This window comes from Colossoma macropomum, unplaced genomic scaffold (genome assembly GCF_904425465.1).
Source record: "Colossoma macropomum unplaced genomic scaffold, Colossoma_macropomum, whole genome shotgun sequence".
Lineage (NCBI taxonomy): Eukaryota > Metazoa > Chordata > Actinopteri > Characiformes > Serrasalmidae > Colossoma > Colossoma macropomum.
Genome location: NW_023494788.1, coordinates 40039958 through 40058065, shown reverse-complemented (window position 1 = coordinate 40058065; position 18108 = coordinate 40039958). Strand labels below are relative to the sequence as shown.

General features: G+C 39.5%; 1 protein-coding gene, 1 long non-coding RNA gene and 2 other non-coding genes across 4 annotated transcripts; all 4 read left to right on the top strand.

Moving 5' to 3' along the window:
• The first annotated feature begins 6249 nt into the window (after positions 1-6249).
• LOC118807332 lies at positions 6250-9392 on the top strand. Its single transcript, XR_005007193.1, has 6 exons — positions 6250-6403; positions 7965-8034; positions 8342-8391; positions 8563-8601; positions 8784-8837; positions 9066-9392. It is a non-coding gene; the product is annotated as an uncharacterized LOC118807332 (long non-coding RNA).
• LOC118807397 lies at positions 8070-8273 on the top strand. Its single transcript, XR_005007210.1, has one exon. It is a non-coding gene; the product is annotated as a small nucleolar RNA SNORA74 (small nucleolar RNA).
• On the top strand, positions 8647-8715 carry LOC118807398. Its single transcript, XR_005007211.1, has one exon. It is a non-coding gene; the product is annotated as a small nucleolar RNA SNORD63 (small nucleolar RNA).
• Positions 9393-11809: 2417 nt separating the features above from the next.
• LOC118806485 (stem-loop binding protein) lies at positions 11810-18004 on the top strand. Its single transcript, XM_036567916.1, has 8 exons — positions 11810-11942; positions 13122-13253; positions 14781-14885; positions 15055-15117; positions 15207-15347; positions 15715-15864; positions 16381-16480; positions 17552-18004. Exons 1-8 carry the CDS (start codon positions 11887-11889, stop codon positions 17609-17611), a joined length of 807 nt encoding a protein of 268 aa, XP_036423809.1. The 5' UTR covers positions 11810-11886; the 3' UTR covers positions 17612-18004.
• The last annotated feature ends 104 nt before the right edge of the window (positions 18005-18108 follow it).

Below are 18108 nucleotides of genomic sequence, written 5' to 3'. Positions count from 1 at the left end.
TTCTTGAATACGGACCCAGGGCTAATATAGCAGTTCTTGGCTTGTGCATTATTATAATATATTGTACTTTTATAAAGTTGAACGCTTTGCAAAACTGAAAATGGAAACGTTAACATTTTGGGATGCACAGTGATATTGGAATCAGCGGTATTGGCAGAAATTTGTTTTTAAAAATTAAAAGCATTGGATAGATGTTTAGATTTGACCGATATTTCAAAGCGGTATTTGATGACACGTTAATTGTTGTCCAGAGGAGCAGAATGTTTGGGTAAAGCTGGGTTACTGAGCTAAAATATCTGCATTTTATTTATTTTATTCTTTTTGCTACATTAGCGACCCCCTACAAAATAAGTCACATTTATCTGTTGATGCTAAACCAATTACTACATTTTATTAATGTTCATGTATCTGCATCAGTAACAGTATCCACAGATATGTGCAGATATTGGATATTGACAATTCTCATATCAAAATATGGATTTTGAGGCGCTCCTTATTTTTGCTGTACCAAAAAATGTATAGAATCAAGAAATCACTATATTGTATTGAATGGAATTATGAATTTTGTGAACCGTTACTCCCCTACTTGGTGACATTTTCCGCTGGAAAAGTTTTCTCCACCCGGCCAAAAGGTTTGGTTGCAACAGTTTCCACAAGGTGCAGTCGATGTTGGTCAACTGAAGTGAAGCATTCAAATAATGTCATCTTTAACTTGGGTCATATGCACTGGCTTATTTTCAAGGCCCCGAGACCTCCTCTCCTAAGGTCATCCTCTTGAACAACCCTTTGAGCCTCGCCCTTCGGCTCCACTCAAGATCTCCCCCACTTCCACCTCTGTAGGGTGACCACCACCGTTACCCCCGACTTGTAAATGTTGCCATGGAGATGCTCGGGCCACTCTGGAGAATTCTCCCCCAGCAGAATAAGGGGTGAAGCGTTTGTCCAGGCGTCTCAGTGGGAAAGTTCCTTTTATAGGGCAGAGTGACGCCAGATCTCTTGGGAAAGGCAATAAAACCTGGTGCCTCTTTGTGTCCGAAAAGCGCGGTCGTCAGTCAGTGCGTCGTCTCTGGGTTTGAACGGTCTGACAGAAAGTGAATCGTGTCTATTGATGCTCTGGGAAAGCAAACCATACTGTTTTGAACGTATACGGGCATGACTAATAGAGGACTGTTCCTCCAGGTCTCATCATTAAGGGTTCAGTGTTGTCAAAACAGTAAAAGTTGTTCATCCTAGAGAACAAACAATCCTAGAGAGCGAGGTTTAATTTGAGGCCTGCTCAGGGCAAATTTCTGTTATATAAATAACTACGGACTCAGCGAGTGAAGACACGACAGGTTGACTACTCCTATAACAACACCTCCCACATGTTCTTATGCAAAGCAGCACAGCAAGGTTAACAGTAGGTAACCGAGCACTGATTTGTACTAGAGGTCAGAAGGTAACGTGTAGCTCTGGCTTTCTCAGGGGGGGGAACTGAAAACATTCACTGTGGTTAAACTCACACAAGGGCAATGCAACCAGAGGGAAGATCATTAAAGACAAATTTATAATGTCTGTGATAGAAGATCATTGACCCTCTAAACCAGGTGTCAGCAATCTTATCCACAAATGGCCAGTGTGGAGGCAGAATTTAGTTCCAGTCAAGCCAAAGCATGCTTGATTCCGCTTGTTTCATCAGGTCTCAGCTTTAAAAAAACAAAGCAAAACAAGACGTGTGATCCTGCTCGCTTAGAATGAAATCCTGCAGCCGCACCAGCCCTTTGTGGTTGGACTGGTGACACCTCTGTAAACGAGTATTGATAAATGGTAGATGTTGCGTGGCGATATCCCATGGTCAGCTGCCAGGGAAAATTACTTTTACACTTGTTAGACTTGTTTGCATGTTTCTTTATACGCCATGTGATCCTAACAAGGTGTCAATCATGGTAACATTCAGCCTGACAGGCCAAACTATTGTGGAAAAACAAATTTTCTTTTTTTTTTTACCTAAATGAAAGAGTTTAATGTAGTATGTAAACATTGCTAAAGTTTCCCTATGCACTCCCCAGTCCATTTATTGAAATTAAGCTGCAAAACATCCTGATTTAAATTTAATTGGCCTCGTTCATCAATATCCTCCTGTTTTTTTTAGTTAGTTCTTGAGAAAGGTCCTAAGAAAAAGTCTACGTCAGATTCATGACGTGTTCTTAAAGCACAGAACTGTTCTCAACTTTGTGCTCTTGAGTGTGTGTAGACTCTGTTCTTACCTAAGAACAAATCCCACATAAGAGAACATTGGTGAGTCAGACTCTTCTTGAAAACTGTGTAAGTGGGTTTAAGAAGAAATTTCTTCTTAAAAACGGTTGGTGAATGAGGCCCATTGTTTTTGTGACGCCATGAAAACCAGCACATTTACATACATCTGGCTACATATTCTAACTATACCAGTTTAGCCCCAGCCATTCACACTCAAGTCAAGTCAAGAAGCTTTTATTGTCATTTCCATCTATGTACAAGTACACAGTGGAGTGAAATTACGTTCCTCCAAGGAACATGGAACAAAATAGACAGTACAAAGTGCAAACGTGCAGACATAAGTGTGCAAAAAAATTAAAAATTATACTACAAACAATACCAAAAATAAATAAAACAGACATTAGACACAGTAAACAGACAGGACAGTGCAGCGCCAACACAGCACTCATTTCTGAGCTTGAGGTAGTGGAATAAGGTGCAAAGATTATTTAACATGCTGTGATCTGTGAGTAAACGCAGTCAGATTATCACATACATGAGCACAGCAGTTCCTGAGGATATACACAGTACTAGAGTGAACAAAGTGTAAACACTGTATTAGCAGCAAAGTTCCAGATAGGCAAATAGGGCATCTGGTACCTTCTGCCAGACGGCAGCACTGAAGATAGAAGGAGTGTTTCAGCTCTGACTGCTTGTTGAACGAGGCACAATACAGGACACCCAATTAGAACAGAGCTCTTCTACATATATCAGATTTAAAGTGACAGTAACAAAAGCAGCCTATTTAAATGTAAAGCTGGAAAATAGTCATGTAAAGGTGAATTATGACACATATGGCACATAAAAACACACAAACACTGTAAATGGACGTTGATGTCAAAAAATAAAAACAGATAAATTTAGGATATGGGCCATTTAAAATCCTTAACACTAAACTGACCTGTTCAAATCAAAGAGATATAAAACTTTAGAATGAATGAATGAATTTGCAGCTGTATTTCACGCAGATGTGGTCATGCTGGGGATATCGATTTAGTCATTAACCTACAAAGGTAGACAGTGACACCTAGTGTAAGACTAGGGGAAAAAACACTGATGGGATCCATTGAACACAGAGCGCTCATTAATGCTTATTACTATTAGGTAATCTAAGAGAAAAGACTTTAAATGTTTCGTTTAACATTCCCTATGATTAGTAAAATACAGGCTTATGCTAGGCTTCGCAGTTTTAATTGTACTAACTGTTTTCACTATTTCACCAACATACCAATCGTAACACTGTAGTAGCGTCACTCATTTAAAACAAGAACTTTTTTTGATGAAGGCTCTTTAAAGAAAACTGTGAAATATAAAATAAGCTACGCTGCATTCAAAAGCACAGACCGTACACAAACTACACCGATCAGCCGCAACATCATAAAAACACCTCCTTGTTTCTACACTCATTGTCCATTTTATCAGCTTTACTTACTATATAGGTGCACTTTGTAGATCTACAGTTACAGACTGTCATCCATATGTTGCTGAACATACTTTGTAACCCCCTTTTACGCTGTTCTTTAATGGTCAGGACCACCACAGCAGATTACCACTGAGCAGCAGATTATTTGGGTGGTGGATCATTCTCAGCACTGCAGTAACAGTGATGTGGTGGTGGTGTGTTAGTGTGTGTTGTGCTGGTCTGAGTGGATCAGACACAGCAGTGCTGCTGGAGTTTTTAAACACCTCAGTGTCGCTGCTGGACTGAGAATAGTCCACCAACCAAAAATATCCAGCCAACAGCGTCCTGTGGGCAGCGTCCTGTGACCACTGATGAAGGACTAGAGGATGACCAACACAAACTGTGCAGCAGCAGATGAGCTATCGTCTCTGACTTTACATCTACATGGTGGACTGACAAGGTAGGAGTGTCTAACAGAGTGGACAGTGAGTGGACACAGTGTTTAAAAACTCCAGCAGCACTGCCGTGTCTGATCCACTCGTACCAGCACAACACACACTAACACACCACCACCACATCGGTGTCACTGCTCTGTGGTGGTCATGTGGGGGTCCTGACCATTAAAGAACAGGCTAACAAAGTATGCAGAGAAACAGATGGACTACAGTCAGTAACTGTAGAACTACAAATGCACCTATACAGTAAGTGGAGCTGATAAAATGGACAATAATAGAGATGGTTTTAATGTTAAGGCTGATGGGTGTATATTTTGACATATTATTTAGTATTAGCGGTTTTGGACACAGCCTATTTATGTTGTCCATTTTTTTCTCATCGTGGATAAAGTTGTCAAGCTACACCTTAACCATGTCACTTTTATTAAAACTGATGCAGTATTAATTATATTATAATTCCATGCACAGTAATAATATATAGAGAGTTCATGAACATGTGGGCACTTAAGCTGCACAGCTAAACCTTCTTACCATCAACCATGTGTTCAGCCTAAATAACAGGCCAGATGATCTGTAATAAAATGTAAAAGTTTGGGGAAGCAGATTGTGCACTTTTGTAGAATGACCACTTGGTGGATATGTAAGTATCCAAGTACTTTCAGAGCTGGGTTATGAGGGGCCTGGCCACTTCCCATTCTCATTATTAACTCAGCTGTGATTAAATGTTTGCCACAAATGTACAAGTACTGACTGGCCAGGTCCCACAGTTTACTATTCGCTCATTGGGGCAGTAAAGACAAACGTAATCTGTTGTTTTTTATTGTTGGACGAGCAAAATGCGACGCAACAGTTTTTAGGTGTGGTCAGAGAACTCGTAGAGAAGGTTTTAATGGGTTGATATGCAGCATCTGAGCAAAATCATAGATTATAAATGCTGAAACATTTCTAATGTTTATACATTTATTTCCTGACCACTGAATAACATAAAACATTTTAACACCGCTGTTATATTTTTAAGAGCTTTTAAACTCGAGTTATAAGAGTTTAAAACGGCGTCTCATGTACGTTCATGACGTCAGTCAGCGTGAACAGCCAATGAGCTGCTCCGCTCGCCAACCAATCAGCACTCACTAGCGGGTAAAGTTAGCGTCCTGCTGCCCAAAACCCGTTTGCTGTAGAAAAAAGGAAACATACAGGTGAGTTTTCTTTGCTTTTTTAGTGAAATACGTCCTTCTACTTTCTAAAATTAAAGGAAAGTTCTAGTTCAGTGATTAGAAACTATTTTAACTTTTCGTTTTTAGCCGTTGAGCTCCATTCACTCCCATTCATTGATGACTCGCTCACGGGCGCCCTCTGCTGTTTTGCAGTCCTGTTGTTGATATAACGGGGGCGGGGGGAGTAAACGGCGCTCAACGGCTGAAAATGAAAAGTTAAAATAGTTTCTAATCATGTATACAGAATTTTCCTTTAATTTTAGAAAGTAGAAGGACGTATTTCACTAAAAAAGCAAAGAAAACTCACCTGTATGTTTCCTTTTTTCTACAGCAAACGGGTTTTGGGCAGCAGGAGGCGGGCATTACTGCCACTGAGTGCTGATTGGTTGGCGAGCGGAGCAGCTCATTGGCTGTTCGCGCTCACTGACGTCATGGACGTACATGAGGTGCTGTTTTAAACTCCCATAACTCGAGTTTAAAAGCTCTTAAAAATAAAACAGCAGTGTTAAAATGTTTTAAGCTGCTCTGTTCAGGAAATAAATGTATTCTTTAAAATTAAAAATGTTTCAGCATTTGTAAACTATGATTTTGTTCAAACGCTCCATCTAACCCACTCATTTTGGACTCGCTCGGGAGCGCCCTCTAGCGTTTGAGAAACTCGGAAGACATTGCAGAGTGTAATTCTCCTCTCTACAAGTTCTCTGGTAGGGAGCAGGGTGTAGGGAGTAGGGTGTGGGGAGTAGGGAGTAGGAAGTAGGGAGCAGGGTGTAGGGTGCAGGAAGCAGGGTGTGGGGAGTAGGGAGTAGGATGTAGGGAGCAGGGAGTAGGATGTAGGGAGCAGGGTGTAGGGTGTCGGGTGTAGGGCGCAAAGTTTCAGAAGGCGGGAGGTATCCCAAGATTCCTCGCGCTCCTTCGGTGCTGCGAGGGCTTAAATACGCTGCGGAAGTTTCCTCTTCCTCTCACTGCGGCATGGCGAGACTGAGTTGCAGCGCTGCATTAGGGCAGCTCAAGCTTCGTTTCAGAGGCACGAAGACGGGTCTAACTTGAACAGAACTGAGGTGGGTTTGTGTTTATTTGCGCTCGGTCACGACCTCAGCACACAGGCCGCAACAGCAGCGCCTGAATCAGCGTTGTAGCAGCACCACGTGGCCTCGACACCGAGGCTGAAATAAAGTCCGTACGATTACTGTTCAACCTATAAAGCGTCCTTAAGTTTTTAACCGCGTGTTTTAGTTAAATCCTGCGTTTAAAGTTTGCGTAGTGGTGTTTATTTTAGCTGGACTCGGTTAGGCTTTGTCTATGTAGTTAGCGTTACAGGCCTTTATTTTTAATAGGTTGCTTTGCCAAAAAACTGGAGCGTATGAGTGACGTTTCTCTGTAAAACTGGGTGTAAAATTATAAGTGCATGGCTAAAGACCGGGTTGAAGAGTCACTCTCCGTGGTATGTTTTGTTTTTTCTATCTGAATTTACATGACCAAATCGTAAGGTAAATTATTCGGTAACTGTATGAAATGAATGTAAATGTATTCATTTATTTTTTGTAAAAGCTACTGTCAAATTAACAGAATGTGTTTTATGATCACACATTGCTATATGCTTACAATTTACTGCTGAAAGCCAAAAATCTTAGACGCTCTTTGTATTGTTTTTATAAAAAATAATTTTTACAGAGCAGATCACTGACGAGACGCCATCTGTTTATAGTTTATAGCCCAGATTTGTGGAAAAATGGGTCGACTTTCGAATTGTGAGTTCAGCTTCTTTTATTATAAGGGTTTAAAATTACATCACCCATCTATTTGACTGGAAAGAAGACAGTTACAGCTCTCATACGACCCCCACCTTTAGAATGTAGCTTATGAAATATGAAAGTTATGAAGAATATGACGAAGTGCGTTTTGGATCCACCGGTGGTCTCAAGGAGTTGAAGAGGTTAAGATATTCAGAATATTCTGACCACTGATGACGAAAGAACGCCAGAAATTACATGTATATCTTGAGTTGCATAAATATTTAATTATAGCCTTTTGAGGTAAAGTAGAGGTTTAATGTCCTGTTTGAATGAGCATTTCCCTTTTGTTGAGGGCATAAAATATTGTAGCATATTCAAGAAATGTTTGACATGTTAGTTTGGGTTATTGGTTCTTCAGCATTTATTTATGGGTTATTCTGATAAGGACTCTTATTGTGAAGGTGATGGATGCTGCAGTATTAAAGTAGATACCTATGTCTAACATTAGATGCTCATATCTGATTTTTCATATATAAAAATGTATTTCAAAGTCTAAAAATGTAGAAATTGTCAACCAGGATCAACGTTACAAAGGAAATATAACCCTTAGTTATGTAGGGATACAAATGCACTGAAATTAATATGGTATATATTTACATAGTAGCCCAGCAGTGCCTGTTCTGCTTACTTGACTCACAACAAATGTGTATGTTTCAAATCTAAACATCAGATTTTTTTATTGCATCATCTGATTATTCCCCTATAAATCCTTGTTACCTTATAGCTTTTAAGATTTTGCAGCCACACTGATCTGCATTATGAAATTTATGCTTGTCTATTCTCTTATCTGAGACTCTGAAATATGAATTTCTCCTTGCTTTTACAGATGGTGCTGTTGCATTCTACCCAAGCTGAGTTCTTGATGTGGATCTCTTCACTTGGCATCCATAGCGCTGGTAAGCGACTTTTCACCGATCTGAATGTGAACAGCTCCAGCGGCAGTCAGCTGTGCAGGCCTGTACCGTGCCTGAGCTAGTGTTACTCTGCTGGAAAAGAAAGGCACTGCCGATTGTGCTTAGTTCAGGAGTTACTGTTTTAGTAATTTCTCGATGCTTAGCTGTGGCAGAGCCTTGCCCCTCTGAGAGTGGGCTGTTCCCTCACCAGTGGGGGCGGCCCTAGTCTGTGGGTAAACATACTTAAAATGATCCAAGATGTTTCCTAAGGAGTTGGAGGTTGGTCTTAAGCTAGTGTTCTCTGTTCTAGGTGATGCTGGCTCCTTCAAGAACTACAGCCATGATCCGCTGAGTTGAATGGTATGTGCAGTTACTGACTTTCAGTCCTATCTAATCTGACTGTGCGCTACTGACTGATATAATCATTCTGACAAGTATGATTAACCTTCATCCCCCGAGTACAGACCCTCCAACTCACACTTGACTGCTTTTGAGTATGACCTTCTTAACTAGATACCTTTTTTGTTACAGGAGGCCAAATGCGTTCCTGGCTTTTTTCCGTTTACTATGGTAAGAGCACTTGACTGAATCGAGACCCCCAGTTGTTTTAAATGATTGCTGTGATGAACCTAAATCAACACAACATTCTTACTGTGAAGTGAAGAAACGTTACTACTGAGCATATTTCATACTTTCCTCAAACATGCTAAATATCTGGATTTCTCTAACTCCTGCCTTGATTTTCTCCCCAGGAAGGATGCTGTTGAAGCTGGACAAGCTGCCTGGAGCTGAAAAATGATAATTGGGTAACTGTTTGTTTTGGTTATCATCCCCAAGTTGATACCATCATGGCAAACTGTTTTGTTGTGATGCCTTTTTACCTTGGGAGAGCATATGCAGGGCTGGCACAGGTTTTAGTTGACACAATCTACAAAAATCTGACTAGAAGACCTGCTACATTCTTGTTAACTGTATTTTGTCTGATTTTTGCCAGTATGAAGAAATTAACTTTTTTCGCTTTCCCTATTTTGCAGGAGGTTTGAGAACCATACTTTGTCCAAGCTGAAGATTTAATGGATGTCCAACTTTTAGTTTATCTTTGATTTTTAAATGTAATTCTATAACGCAGTTGTGGAAGGCCATGGAACAGTCCTAAAATTGAACCATTTCTGTCTAGATACACTTTGTCTAAACTAATTTTACTTTTATGACTTAAGCGCTGAATTACTTTTTGAGCCTTGGTTTGCATGTTAATGCATTTACAGGGTTTAAAGGAGAGCGCAGCTTCTGAAACTGTCATGCCCCCAGTGAGATGCATGATAACTACACTGGAAACAAGATATTAAAGTTTAATTCTTTCAGCTGTTTTTCTTCAAGTGACTTCTTTAAACTACATTTTGCATGTAAATTGGTTCCTGCAGATGTTCATTATACTGGGTACCAAATTGAGTACTACATGATAGTTGAATGTGCACTGTGTGTTTTGAAGTGTTTCAAAACGGTGGTGTGCATGTGTATATTAATATTAAATGGCCTTAATTATGCTGCTAATTACTAAATCAGTGTCAAATGTATTATTGAGCTACTGATCATTACTTATACTTTCATGCCAATTCTTAAGATAGGAGGTACATTTTTTTTGGTGTGTAGGATAGTGTGTGTGTGTGTGTGTGTGTTATTTATATATATATATTTATATAAAAAGTGTGTGTGTGTATGTATATATGTGTGTATATGTATATACATACACACAGTGCAATTGAAACATTGTGTTTACACATGCAACCCTACATATTCCATATTATAGTGGCCTTCCATGTTTTCTTAATGTGTTTACATGCATTGCTTTAGCATCTGCTATCTATTGCCCAAAGTAATAGCAGTCATTGAAAAGGTCACTTATATTAGTACTTTAATAATGAATGCATGCTGTAAAACAGTTTATAAATGGAAAAAAATTCCCTTTCATTCCACAGAGATGATGTGGTTGGATATAAGAGATTTTCTGCTCCATAAGAAAAGTAAAGAAGTTGAAATTAAAACACTCCATATTTCTTGTTTGGAATGCCCTGTTTAATAAGTTTTAAACTATTAAATCATAAGAAACTATCACTTGGCTTTTTGTGACTATCTTCTTAAAGGAATTTTGGAAGGAAATAAATATCCTTGCTCATTTTTATGTTCTTGCACAAATTAATTCCTATAAATTACATACAAGTCTTGCTTCTAAAATGTGACATAAAATTTAATAAAAGGAATTTTGAAACTTATTGGGCAATACAGCAGTTAACACTGTCCCTAATTTTAGACTCTTCTGTAGTGATCTGAAAAAAACCATGATTCTTGTTATAAAAGCCACAGAACAAAAAAGCCTTAAAGATATGATAAATACAAGTTTGAGTACTTTTAATTTTTTTTTTCTTATTTGTTTATTAGTACAACTGACAGAGAACCTGACTCTACCGTATATAACTGGAGTTCTACATTTACATCTGTACATGCTCGATTACATTAAATAACAATAGGAAAACAAAAACTGCCACTGTTGGCATCAGCATGCAGTAGCTTCGTTTCGCCGAACAGTTAATCCAGCGGCTATCTGCACATTACTGTTACTCAAACTATAGAGCTGTGTTCAGAAGCAGAGCTGTAAAAGCTGTCTGAAGTGCTCCCATACATTTAAAATTCGATTTAAAGCCAATATAAGTTTGTTGCTGTGTTGTTAACTTACAGCAGTGGCATGTTTATTGTGCGTTTGGTGGCCGCAGCGTATAAAAAGTACGACGGCGTTTTAGAACCACTGTTAATAAAAATAAAAGTAGTGGACTTCGAGAAAAAAGTCGTATTATTTCGAGAAAAACAGTCGTAATATTTGGAGGATAAAGTGGGCTGCTGTACTGTTGCGGGGCTAACTGTAGGGGGGCTGCCATAACGCGTTGGGGTCTCGGTTGCTGTACTGGCGCTGGAGCTCCACTCACTCCTGTCTCTCTGTGGATCATTTTGATCATCATTCTCACTGTCTGTGAAACTTCATGCCCTCTTTGAATGGGGGGAGATGGAGCCCCGATAGCCGTGTAGACGACCCTGCCTGAGATTCTCCTTCAACAACACAGACAGACAGTTTCCTCCGAGTCCGTCTGGCTCTTTATTCCAGATAAACACAGTTTCCTGCTCCGCTGTTTCAGCCGGTTCTTATACTAATAACAGGCTGGTGCTGATGAGCAGGAGAGACAGGGAGACTGACTGTTTCTTTATGGGTGAATCGATATGAAAGTAAAACTCCACCAACTCACCGCCCCTCATTTAACACAAGGCGGTGCTGCATTCAGTTTGCCTTTGGCCACAATATTGACCTTTCCTAGTATTAATGCCACTTTAATGTCGTAATTCTACGACTTTTTTCTCGAAATATCATACCTTACGACTTTAATCTCGAAATATTACGACTTCTACGAAGTCTACTATTTTTATTTTTATTAACAGTGGCCCTAAACCGCCGTCGTAAAAAAGTGTAGCGTGTTCAAGAAATATTTACCTGCTAATTTTAGTCATTCCCCAGCATTTTGCTAAGGACTCTTATTGATGGCGCGGCGAGGATAACAGCAAACAAAATGTTTAAAACTTTTAGAATCTTAAAAACGTTTTTGTTCATAATATATCTGTTTAAAGCCTTTGGTCTCTGAGAGTAAAGTAGGTCACATGACGTTTCGAATAGGACTTTTATTTTGACAGGTTTGTTCACTGCTGTCTCCGCTGGTCTTGCTGCGCTGCGGCTCAGTGGCGCGGTTTATCAAAACTGAGAGCAGCAGCTGTTCGTCTCTCCGCCGGAGCTCCGTGACTAAAACCTCTCATATAATGTCATATACTCACAAACACCGACGTGACGACGACTGTAAGGTTGACGAAAACAGGTAAGTGCTTGTGCTTCTCGGAGGGATCGATTTGGGCCAATATATCGATAAACACAGCGGGTTTTCCTCTGGTTGCGCGCCGTTCTGTGTGCTAGCTAACACGGCTAACGCTTCTCCCGCGAGTTTCACAAAACCGCGGGTTTATTATCCGCCTAGCCGTGTAACTCTTCGCTGTTTTGGCAGCTGGTTAGCTTAATCTGCAGATTCCCTTTCAGTTGAATGTATTTATTTCCTATTTTTGCTTCAAGGCCCGGTTAGCTGGGTTAAATATCGTGTTTTAAATTCTACGAACCGTAGCTGTTTTAATTCAGACCCAGCCTTTGTCAGGTGTTTAAAGTTGGCTCATCTGCTTGTGTTCATTGTTCTGGCTGTCCACTGAGCTTCTTGCCGCGTATCACTGTTAAATACTACAAAAATATAAATAAAATGTAGTAGCTTGTTTGTTGTGTCGGTTAGCTTCCCTTTCGATGAATTTATAACTACAAATTTATATAAATGTATAGATATTAAATCGTACTGCGAGAATAATTAGCCATCTAAATTACCACCCAACTAAAACGAAACTGCAGTAAGAATTACGTATTTGCTTTTTCCTGTTCGAATTTTTCTGTTCCACCTTAAATGGTGCAGCAGTTGCACCGTTTAACATTAACTATTTAAGGTGGATCGGGAAACTTCAAACAAAAGAGCTGAGGAATAATTCATCCTTGTCCATTTAAAGGTCTTGTTGTTGTCTTTTATAGTGTTTACATATCCTTATTCAGATCGCCTATATTGCAAATTAATATTAACTAAATAATATTTAATGTAACCCGTAAGTAAAAACTCGTAATGTGAGCGGAGTAACTTGAAGTTTTTTCGCTTTGGCGCCCAAACTGTAAAATGCTAACGTTGTCTGTTAGTGGGCAGCAAGCTGATTTCACCTAACCTGAAATAGATTACTCTTATTTTAATGATTGTTAGAGCTTTCTTGGTTTAAGCCTAGTTGCAAACGAGGGCATAACGACATGTTAGCGAAGTGAAAGACAGTCTTGGCGCTATTTTGTGATCATAAACGTATTTGGAAACATAGATAACCTTACGCTATGATGATAAGTTAATTCCCACTAATACCTTAATCTCGTGTTGTTGCCCGGTTCCACTGTGCTTTTTAACACCTTTTCTGTGTAATTCTGTCAGGAACAAAGGGTCTTTAAGATGGTCCCACTGCAGGAAGCGTGGTGCTGATGGAAGTGTGAGGGGCCCTCAAAGAGAAGCTGAATCAACGCATAGCACTGACAAAAGAGAGCCCAGGTCACAGAGGCCGGAGAGGTGAAGTATCTATCTTTTCTGTGTTTATATGTTTGTGAATCTGTTAGACATGAAGCTATTGTGTCAAGAGAGTCAGCTGAAATGGACCCTTTTCACACCTCCATATGTGATGCAGCGGAGGGAAAATATTACAGCAACAGTGGTGTTTACGAGTGAGAATGCAGAGGGTTTGCACATTTTTACAGCCTTATGAAGGTATTTGCCTTATGTTTCCATGAAAAAGTATAAGAGAAATACCTTAGCTAATGTTAGGTAGATGAGCCAGTGAACTGTGTGGTCCGGCCACAGTGTTCTGTGTGGTGGCTGTGTTGATTGGTATGTTTTGACGCTTTGCCACAGTAAACATTAATGTTAGAGATATTACTGCTCAAACACTGAAGAAATTAAATATTGTCATGTCACGTAGCCTACCTACGAACACTGACGTGGACGTTCGGCGCAGTACAAAAACAACTTTAACGTTAGACAGAGAAAAATGTAAAAATCTAAAGATAAGTGATGTAATATGGCCAAAAGATAATGATGTTGGCTTTACTTCCAACCTGCACCATTTTGACTGTAATCTAGTCAAGAGGCTTTTTATTGTCATTCCATCTATCTGTAAGTACACAGTGGAGTGAAATTATGTTCCGCCAGGAACAACATGATGCAGCATGGAACGAAATAGACAGTACAAAGTGCAAACGTGCCGACATAAGTGTGCAAAAATTTTAAACTAGAAACAGGACAATAAATATGATAATTAAAACAGACATTAGACACAGTAAACAGACAGGACAGTGCAGCGCCGACACAGCACTTATTTCTGGACATGAGGTAGTGGAATAAGGTGCAAAGATTATTTAACATGCTGTGATCTGTGAGTTTACGCAGTCAGATAACATACGTGAGCAAAGCAGTTACAGAGGTAGGATATACACAGTACTTGAGTAAACACAGTGTTAGCAGAAGTGTTCCAGATAGTGCAAGTAGAGCATCAAAAGAGGAGTGTGTGTGTGAGGGGGTATTCAGTGAACACTGGACCTTAAGCTGACTTCTTTGGATAGCATGTCATGAGATCCTTACCTTACCTTACCTTACCTTCATAGTAATGCAAGTGATTCTGAAAGAAAAGCTTGTAGCCCTTTCAAGCTTGCTGTCCTCTGAAAATGAAAGCTTCTCTGCCAATTTAATGACTCCTTTTGCAGAAAAATTTGGTAAATACCTTTATAAAAAAAAAAGATAAAAATTAGCCCTCTACATTAGAGACATTGTGAAGGAGGACTTTGTTTGCATTCACTTCCGCTGCTGTAATCTTTTCCTTAATACAACAGTTTCTGCTGTGTCAAATAGGGGCGTATGAAAAGGGTCTGTTCTTCTAATCAGGAATCTTCTGGAACGGCTATTTCAGGCAGGATTCTGACTGTCCACATTACTCTGGGTTCTTAAAAGTGCCAAGTCCCACCTCTGTGCCAAGAGATGCATGAAACAAAAAGCAGCAGCAGGTTAAATAATGTAATGGTGTGCGTTTTTATTTCCTGTGTCTAGTTTTACAACCCCAGAGAGTGAAGGACCAGTGTCAAGAATAAGAAACTGGGGGGATGAGGTGGAGGCCGATGAAATGCGCACCAGTGTTCGACGTGACATGCAGCGGTCAGTTGCCTCTTTTGATATTTACTTTTTAACAAATGTCTGCAAGACTTCAAAATAAGGTTGTTTGGTTTGTTCCAATTATGAATTATAAGGTTTAGTCAATTTATAGCTAATCAGAACTGTGCAACATATCTTTGAGCTGCTAATGGAAAATTTCTTAATGTTTCAGTTACAGGCGAAGGATACTGGCTGGAGAGTTTGTTCAAAGAGAGAGGAAAACCTCGTCTGGAAGGTTTGTTCTTACAGCTGCTGATTCTGACTCGTTTGTACAGTGTTAACCTGGTGATATGGTAGTAATTTTGTTTTATCATCTGACTGCAGTTCAGACTCCAGAGATTCCAGGGACTCTCCAGCACCTGGTGACATTGAGACAGACGAGACTGTCTTAATGAGGAGACAAAAGCAGATCAACTATGGCAAGAACACTCTTGCGTATGACAGATACATTAAAGAAGTGCCCAAGTGAGTGGAATACATTGCGATTGGCATGGTTATTTGCACTGTGGTGTTGTAATTAAGTTTTAGTGTATCTTTGCAGTCATATCAAAACCTTGTACAGTTATAGTGTTTTGTTTTTTTTGCTCATTATATTGTGTGAGCATTTTATGATATGTACCACCAATAGAAGTGGTCTAAAAATTAATAAAGTTAAGAGGATTTTTTTTTTCCCTCTCTCCTCTCTAAACTGTGCCATTCCAGCAATATGAGGTTATGTTATGACAGCAATGATATACAGATACAGTTTCTGTATATTTTATAAGAAGCTAATTACAATGCCGACTTTAAGTGATGGGGAGAAAACTAAAAATATCTGTTTTAATAATTCTAGGCACCTGAGACAGCCAGGAATCCATCCTAGAACACCCAACAAATTTAAGAAGTATAGCCGCCGCTCTTGGGACCAGCAGATAAAACTGTGGAAAGTCAAACTTCACGCATGGGACCCACCTGCTGAAGAAGGCAGTGACCTGCAAGCTGTGTATGTTTTACTGTGGGGGTTGTGTGTGGGGGTACTATTGTGGTTTACATTCAAATTGGATATGGAACATATGCATAATTGTTATCAGCAGCGTTGGGCATCAAATGCTTTTAGGTTGAAAAACAGTATTTGTATAGACATACCTGAGTAATTTAATGATTTTCTTATACAGTGTGTAATTAAAGCCCATCTTGAATGCACTTGTCAGAAATGCATGATGCTAAAATGGACTGTTCTTGAGGCGTCAACGATACGCTTCCATCGTAGGTTGCAGTTAAAAATATTAACCTGTATGAGCACATGGCAGCATAGACCTTGCAAAGCTAACTTTTAACTAAAGCTATTGTAACTAGCTAGTTAACTGGTGAACTACATTGTGCGTTTTCTTTTCAAGAATTGTCTAGACTTTTGACACAGATATTTAGGCTTTTAAAACCTTTTATGAAAGAGCCAAGATTGTTTTAAAAAAATCGCTACACTGTTAATCTGAAGTTCTTTTCTGTTTCCCTTCTTCAGAGAGGATTTTGATTTTGATTTTGACATGGAGTGCTCCGTAGATCCTGAAACTGAACTACAGTATCCAAAATCCAGTAGTGCTTCATCATCTTTGCCTCAGGTAACTTCCTTGCATGCTAGGAAATTTGACCCAATCAGGCATAACATTATGAGCACCTCCATGTTTCTACGCTCACTGTCCATTTTATCAGCTCCACTTACTATATAGGTGCACTTTGTAGTTCTACAGTTACAGACTGTAGTCCATCTGTTTCTCTGATACTTTGTTAGCCCCCTTTTACCCTGTTCTTCAGTGGTCAGGACCCCCATTGACCCTCACAGAGCAGGTACTATTTGGGTGGTGGATCATTCTCAGCACTGCAGTAACACTGACATGGTGGTGTCAGAGTGTCATGAGTGGATCAGACACTGCAGTGCTGCTGGAGTTTTTAAACACCTCAGTGTCGCTGCTGGACTGAGAATAGTCCACCAACCAAAAATATCCAGCCAACAGCGTCCTGTGGGCAGCGTCCTGTGACCACTGATGAAGGACTAGAGGATGACCAACACAAACTGTGCAGCAGCAGATGAGCTATCGTCTCTGACTTTACATCTACAAGGTGGACTGACAAGGTAGGAATGTCTAATAGAGTGGACAGTGAGTGGACACAGTGTTTAAAAACTCCAGCAGCACTGCTGTGTCTGATCCACTCGTACCAGCACAACACACACTAACGCACCACCACCACGTCAGTGTTACTGCAGCGCTGAGAATGATCCTCCACCCAAATAGTACCTGCTCTGTGAGGGTCCATGGGGGTCCTGACCACTGAAGAACAGGGTAAAAGGGGGTCAACAAAGTATCAGAGAAACAGATGGACTACAGTCTGTAACTGTAGAACTACAAAGTGCACCTATATAGTAAGTGGAGCTGATAAAATGGACAATGAGCGTAGAAACAGGGAGGTGCTCATAATGTTATGCCTGATCGCTGTAATATGCAGTTCTTTTTTTAAAGAGGTTTGCTTTTTGAAAAGTGACACATTTTAAATGTACTTTTGTACTGAGTTTTGTTTGGTTGTACAATAAGTACAGTGTTATAGCTGGTACTTTCACAATTATCTGGTACTGCTGTTTATAGTAAATGTTTTGTTTGTGTCTGATGTAATTTTTGTTGTTTATATGGTTGTAGGACTCATGTTCAGGAACCCCTAGCAAGATGATGAAGATGGATGAGTTGGAGATTGCTTGACCTCTTTCACTGGAGCTCTGATGATGTGGGGGGAACTGTCTGTTGTAATGCACTGTTTGATTTTGTTGTAATTGATTCTTTTCTACATCTGTTTTTGTTTTGTTTTTTTTTTCAAAACTTCCTTTACTTGTCGTTTGCCTTTTTTCTGTAAATGAAACTTAAGTCATTTATTTTTTTATACCAGTTAAAAGAAGAAAAATACACAGTTCTGTTGTTTTTGCATATTAAGTTCTTCCACATCAGAGTTCATTCCAAATTTGAATTGTAAGTGTTGTGTAATCATTTTAAATGCATAGCTTCTGTTTTTATCTTGTGTACAGGCTTTCTTTTGTTAAATGTTTACTCAGGTGTTTTATTAGGATGATTTTGAAATAAATAAAACTGGAAAGACTACATTTTTCTTTCTCTTAATTATTATACCATTATACAAGTAGATAGGTGCAAAAATTTAGGCACCCATGTTCAAATTGTTTCAATTGAAAAACCAGTGAAAGTAA

Excerpts from the sequence above, each read along its gene's own strand:
- LOC118806485 (XM_036567916.1), top strand. The coding sequence starts at position 11,887 with ATGTCATATACTCACAAACACCGACGTGACGACGACTGTAAGGTTGAC. Across the intron at positions 14,886-15,054 it reads GTTCGACGTGACATGCAGCG|TTACAGGCGAAGGATACTGG; the intron begins GTCAGTTGCCTC and ends TTAATGTTTCAG. Across the intron at positions 15,118-15,206 it reads AGGAAAACCTCGTCTGGAAG|TTCAGACTCCAGAGATTCCA; the intron begins GTTTGTTCTTAC and ends ATCTGACTGCAG.